The sequence below is a fragment of the Lolium perenne genome, chromosome 7 (assembly GCF_019359855.2).
Source record: "Lolium perenne isolate Kyuss_39 chromosome 7, Kyuss_2.0, whole genome shotgun sequence".
NCBI classification, from domain to species: domain Eukaryota; kingdom Viridiplantae; phylum Streptophyta; class Magnoliopsida; order Poales; family Poaceae; genus Lolium; species Lolium perenne.
This window is the reverse complement of record NC_067250.2, coordinates 61,137,114-61,143,948: the sequence shown is the minus strand read 5'-3', so window position 1 is coordinate 61,143,948 and position 6,835 is coordinate 61,137,114. Positions and strand designations below refer to the sequence as shown.

The 6,835-nt window shown below is 49.2% G+C and overlaps 1 protein-coding gene across 1 annotated transcript; it reads left to right on the top strand.

Annotated features, from left to right (window-relative positions):
• The first annotated feature begins 3,019 nt into the window (after window positions 1-3,019).
• LOC127317332 (3-ketoacyl-CoA synthase 6-like) lies at window positions 3,020-4,766 on the top strand. Its single transcript, XM_051347884.2, has one exon. The coding sequence runs from the start codon at window positions 3,092-3,094 to the stop codon at window positions 4,538-4,540; it is 1,449 nt and encodes a 482-aa protein (XP_051203844.1). The 5' UTR covers window positions 3,020-3,091; the 3' UTR covers window positions 4,541-4,766.
• The last annotated feature ends 2,069 nt before the right edge of the window (window positions 4,767-6,835 follow it).

Here is a 6,835-nt window from a genome sequence, read left to right as displayed (position 1 = left end):
ATGGGAAACCATAGGTTGGGCTTACTTTACCATAAAATAGGCTCCGTTTTAGTCGTACCAGGAGTTTGCACATACAAATCCTGGATTTTCGCCAAGTGCTGGCCCATGTCTGCGAAAATCGTCAACGCCGGGTACATGCAAGGTTAGCCAAACCCTACATCACACTTTTGCACATATGCTAGGGACATATGCAAGTTTTTAAGCGGTTCCGACGCTCCGGTGATCTGTATCTTCGGAAACCCTAGGGCGGGGACCCCGCAGATCTACCCCTATAGCTTTCTCCGTGCGACGGTGTAACAATGGATTTTTTATTTGCTTTGGTTTGTTTAGGACATATGTACATGGGAAACCATAGGTTGGGCTTACTTTACCATAAAATAGGCTCCGTTTTAGCCGTACCAGGAGTTTGCACATACAGATCCTTGATTTTCACCAAGGGCTGGCCCATGTCTGCGAAAATCGTCAACGCCGGGTACATGAAAGGTTAGCCAAACCCTACATCACACTTGATCACATATGCTAGGGACATATGCAAGTTATTAAGCGGTTCCGACGCTCCGGTGATCTGTATCTTCGGAAACCCTAGGGCGGGGACCCCGCAGATCTACCCCTATAGCTTTCTCTGTGTGACGGTGTAACAATGGATTTTTTATTTGCTTTGGTTTGTTTAGGACATATGTACATGGGAAACCATAGGTTGGGCTTACTTTTCCATAAAATAGGCTCCGTTTTAGCCGTACCAGGAGTTTGCACATACAGATCCTGGATTTTCACCAAGTGCTGGCCCATGTCTGCGAAAATCGTCAACGCCGGGTACATGCAAGGTTAGCCAAACCCTACATCACACTTGTGCACATATGCTAGGGACATATGCAAGTTTTTAAGCGGTTCCGACGCTCCGGTGATCTGTATCTTCGGAAACCCTAGGGCGGGGACCCCGCAGATCTACCCCTATAGCTTTCTCCGTGTGACGGTGTAACAATGGATTTTTTTATTTGCTTTGGTTTGTTTAGGACATATGTACATGGGAAACCATAGTTTGGGCTTACTTTACCATAAAATAGGCTCCGTTTTAGCCGTACCAGGAGTTTGCACATACAGATCCTGGATTTTACCCCTACAGTCTATAATCTGCCTGAGTTTTGGGACCATTTCCACCCTCCGATGCTCGATTTCTGGCGACACACAATATTGATACACTTAAGAACTTGAGACCCACACACGATACAATTAAAGCACTTAAAAAACTAGACCCAAGCACGAACCAAAACACTTAAAGAACTACACCCACACACAGGAACCAAAACACTTAAAGAACTAGACCCACACACAAACCAAAACATTTAAAGAACTACACCCACACACGAACAAAGAACTTAACACTGGGTTGACGCATGACCCGCTAGACACACGGACTCGACACACACACATATTAATTAGAGAAGTCGAAATCTTCGTCCTCGCTGGGGGTGTCCTCTGAAGCGGTAGTTGTGAGGTTCCACGACCACCGTTCATCATCCTCCCCCCATGTCGACGCCTCTCATTTGGCATACTCTGCTTCAACCGCGGCCTTCCTCTGCTGCTTTCCCGCCCTCCTCTCTCTCCTGTACGTCTGCTTGTTCTTCCAGAATGCGTGCTCTGCCTCGATGGCTCCGGGATGGTCTCAGCGCCACTGTGCCATGAACTGCTCGTCCGCCTCGGTGGTATCAATCCGCCGCTGGCCAGACCTGTACCGCCGCGCTTCACTCTGTGAGGGAAGTAGCGGCTCAGTGAGGGAAGTAGCGGCTCAGTAGAGAGACTCTGGGCTTCCGTCAGAGACCTGACCTCCGGGAAGTTCAATTCGTGGCGCGGCCGGCCAAACCTCCAAGCCGCAACATCGTATGCGCGGGCAGCAACCTCCTTCGTGTAGAAGGTGCCGAGCCACACACGCACACCACCGGCGGTGATTTCAGACGCGAAATGGCCCGCAGCCCGCTGGCGAACGCCGATGAAGCCCGTGTTGCTACGGCGACGAGGAGCCATCTCGACGGCAGCTGAGCTCAGAGGATTCTGCGGTGTTTTTGGATGAGAGAGTTGATGAGGAGAGAAATGTTGCTGGTGATGTTAGTGGAGAAGACATGGCTATATATAGGACGACGACGGCTGAAACGGCGGGAATACTTGGCGGGAGAAAATGGGCGCGAGAAGAATGGCGGGAAAAAAGGGCGGGAGGGAAGGAGCGGGGAAAATGGCGGGAATGTTGGGGGAAAAATTGGCGGGAAGCTGTGCCGACGGCCTGGCCGTCGGCCTACATAGGAAATGGGCGCGAGAAGAATGGCGGGAAAAAGGGCGGGAAGGAGGAAAAATTGGCGGGAAGCTGTGCCGACGGCCTGGCCGTCGGCCCACATAGAGGGCCGTCGGCACAGTTTCACACCGTTTGCCACCTGTTGACGCCGTTGTCGGTGGCCCTACCATATGTACATGTGCCGACGGCTAGGTTACGTGCCGTCGGCACAGACGGGGTTTGTGCCGACGGCTGAACTGTGCCGACGGCGGCCTTCGGCTCTGGGGGTTCTGTGCCAACGGCCAAGCTGTGCCGATGGCCACTTTACTGGGCTGACGGCGAGTCAGGCTGTGCCGAGGGCGGCCGTCGGCACAGATTCTGGCCGTCGGCACGTCGGTGGGTTCCCGTAGTGAAGTACCAATACCGTATAGTAGTATTTCATGTTACTAGGGCCGGCTGTCATATGGCTACCTTCCCGGTTAAAAAAACTCTTATCTGTGGTGATGTATCTGCACATATCTCAAACATTGAACCAACAACATTTCTGTCTAGAAAAGGATCAGTACAGCTAGCCAACAGGAGCAAAATGCATTATCGAACTTAGGTAATGAAGAAAAAATCTTGCTGGCTCGCCACTAGACCATATACGTGCACTAGAGTGTAGAGTGCACTAAATGCGCGGCAGATTGATTGACATGATATGACCTGCACGCAGTGTGCTAGAATTTGGGCTTTTTAAGCCCCTCACTGACACTATAATTAGCACTCATAGTCTCTTACTAACAAACGCACAGAGAACCTCCACACGTACGCAAGGATCAAAGCATCATGAGACCTCCGATTCAGGGCAAGGGTCTCATCAAGGCCGTGTACCAGCGCGTCGTGGACAGCTCCACTGCCATCGTGGTCACCGCCGCCCCGCTCATCGCTGCCGCCGCCGTCGCGGTGTCCAGAAGCTGGCTCCATGACCTCCGGCCCGTGCACCTCTTCCTGTGGTGCTTCCTCCCGGTGGCAGCGGCCATCGTCTACCTGAAGCTGCGTCCGCGCGCGGTGTACCTGGTGGACTACGCCGGGTTCCGCACCCCGCACACCTGCCGCATCCCCTTCGCGAGCTTCCTGGAGCACGCGAAGCAGCACCCGGCCCTGAACGAGCGCAGCGTGCGGTTCATGACGCGGCTGCTGGAGCGGTCGGGGCTCGGGGAGGATACCTGCCTTCCGCCGGCGCACCACTACGTTGGGACGCACGAGTACTGCACCCTCGACGCCGCACGCGCCGAGTTCGAGCTGGTGGCCTTCTCGGCCATCGACGATCTGCTCGCCAAGACCGGCGTCGCGCCCGAGGCCATCGGCATCCTCATCGTCAACTGCAGCTTGTTCTGCCCGGTGCCGTCCTTGGTAGACATGATCGTGAACAGGTACAAGCTGCGCGGCGACGTCCGCAGCATGCAGCTGTCCGGCATGGGTTGCAGCGCGGGACTGATCGCCGTCGGGCTCGCGAGGAACCTCCTGCAGGTGGCTCCCCACGGCGCGCACGCGCTGGTGGTGTCCACGGAGACCATCACGCCCAACTACTACCTCGGGACGGAGCGCGCGATGCTCCTGCCGAACTGCCTGTTCCGCATAGGCGGGGCGGCGGCGCTGCTGTCGACGTCGCCGGCGAAGGCCCGGTTCCGGCTAAAGCACGTGGTGCGCACGCTCACCGGCGCGCAGGACAACTCGTACCGGTGCGTGTACCAGGAGGAGGACGCGGAGGGCCACCGGGGGATCAACCTGAACAAGGACCTGATGAGCATTGCCGGCGACTCGCTCAAGGCCAACATCACCGCGATCGCTCCGCTCGTCCTACCGGCCCGTGAGCAGCTCATGTTCGCCTTCTACTTCGTTGCGGGGAAGGTGCTCAACAGGAGGCTGAAGCCGTACATCCCCGACTTCCGCACCGCGTTCGAGCACTTCTGCATCCACGCCGGTGGCCGCGCCGTCATCGACGAGCTGCAGAAGAGCCTAAACCTCTCCGACGAGCAGGTAGAGGCGTCGCGGATGACGTTGCACCGGTTCGGGAACACGTCGAGCAGCTCGCTGTGGTACGAGCTGGCCTACATGGAGGCCAAGGGCCGCATGCGCAAAGGCGACCGCGTGTGGATGATTGGGTTCGGGTCAGGGTTCAAGTGCAACAGCGCAGCGTGGGAGTGCATCGAGCCCGCGCGCAACGCCGATGGGCCGTGGGCTACGTCCATCCACAAATACCCGGTGGACATTCCTGATGTTCTAAAGCATTAACGGTTTCGGTTTCGGTTTCGGTTTCGGATACACCATCGACCTAGAGGATTGCAGCGCAGCTTCAGACAAGTTTCATGAGACGGAGGGAGTATCTGTTCTTAACTATTGCGCTAATGTTTATCGCTACTAGTATTTTTTTTATTTGGACAATGTTGTTAATAAATAATCAACATGATATGGTTGTGTACCTTTGACCAATTAAAGATCTCTATGGTTTACTATATTAGTACTAATGTACATGATTAAGTGACATGCAAACTTGTTATTAAAGCATATATTTGACCAATTAAAGACCCTAAGGTTTGGTACTAATGTACATGATTGATTTCACATGAAACCTATTAAAGCTTAAATTACACCCATTAAAGATCCCTAAGTTCCGTACATGATTGATGTTGCATGAAAATCTATTAAAGTCTTAGATAGTGTCAATTCAACGGCGCTAAGAAGCTAATGGTGCTCATAGCTTACATGAAGAGACAACATGCACGTTGCCGTATTTTTTTTAAATGTCTTAAGTGTATACAATAGAAAAGATCTTGTAATTTTGATTAGCTAGTTACATGATTTCATCATTGGAAACAATATGAAAAATAGCTTGATTAACTGAAACGAGCAACAACAAAATTAATTAAATTATTAATTAAATTAATAAAATTATTAATTTTGTTGTTTGGGGTGCACACGATTTAATTGTTTCATAGCATTGCATGATTATGTAATCTCATCAATCGAATGGCTAAAATGGATGACGCGGACAATTTGATCGCTAACAAATTGGATGATGTGAATAGGTCAAATGAATATAGCTTGCATGTTAAAATAGACTAGCATTAATTACATTTCTTGCACCGTGCTTTATAAGAAGTATAGATTACTTGAAATTTGTGAAATGAGACTCCCTTAAAAATTATAAAAGTGTACGGGGCATGCGTGACCATGTGTGTGGCTATAGTTGAGGTCACACGCATACATGGAGACTGGAGTAAAATCCACATAATGATCTAAATTTTGATTGCTTTTAATTCTACTTGACCACTAACTTAAAACTAATTTAATTAACGCATAACTAATGATGGCCACGAAATTAGCTAGGCGCCTAGGCCCCCTAGTCCGAAAGCTCTGGCCATGACTCTACATTCGATAACCCCACTAGCCAACGCTCGGTGCCTAGTTCCTTCGTTTTTTCATAACATTTCTTGTTGTTTTACTTTTTTCAATGGTTTCTTGCACAGAGGAAAATTTTAATCTGGTTCCAACAAATTTTGTCACGCCTGGAGAGCCACCAGGTGCATGAAGCCACGAGGAAGCGTCAAGAGAGGATTCGTCTTCCGGCTGTAAAGGAGTTAAGCGGTGATAAGTTCTGCGTATATGCCTGCTGCAACTGGTAGGTGGTAGAAAGGAAAATTTGTGGTCGTCCAAGGGGATCAGGAAGAAATTAATGGGTCTGTTGTCCATGTCTTCTCTCTCCCAAACATTTCTGATCTAGACTTGTATTGTTGGATATATGGTTTGGTGAATCTAAATCATACACCAAGGATATAACAGTTGGTATTATAGGCTTTGTTCAACCATTTGTGCGGCTGAAACTATCGAGATCGTACTGGTAAATCAATTGCTAAGGTTGCCAAATTTCTCTCAAGTAATTTGGTGTAAGATCCAAACAACGTTGGTTGATTCAAAGAATTTCACTACAACGACTCCGTTCAAACCAACATGTAAGGGTACATTTCTCTTGTGTGTGGTTTTTTATGATTAATGACAATCTCTATAGACTAGTGTTTTCATTGAGCTTTAAATGAAGGAATATTCCATATGTATTACTTGAAGACCATGTGTTGGATTCAACTATCGATCTCATGAAGATAAAAGATATACCTTGTGTATTGATGTCAAGATCATCAATTTGAAAAGAAGAATATGATATGATCAAAATCTTGAGAATAATTCAAGATATAGCTCTAAGCCGATCACGATAGATTCTGAGGTGATCTATAGTTGACTAAGGTTTAGAGCATGCAATCAAATAAAGAGTTTTGTATGTACCTCAAGATATAATGATAGAACACGAGGAGATACAAGGTTGACCAAGACTAAGAGTGAAGATTGAATTCAAGTTGGTAAACACATGAAGCATAATGAATGTACCACATGAGATCATGTGATCTTGCGGTATGATAAGATTTGATTATGCTTTGTGAACTAACCCATCATATGTGTGACATTGTGTTGTATACGTGGTTTAGGCATCTTTTCATGGGCATGCGTCAAGAGGATGACATCAAGTGGTGATCG

Excerpts from the sequence above, each read along its gene's own strand:
- LOC127317332 (XM_051347884.2), top strand. The coding sequence starts at position 3,092 with ATGAGACCTCCGATTCAGGGCAAGGGTCTCATCAAGGCCGTGTACCAG.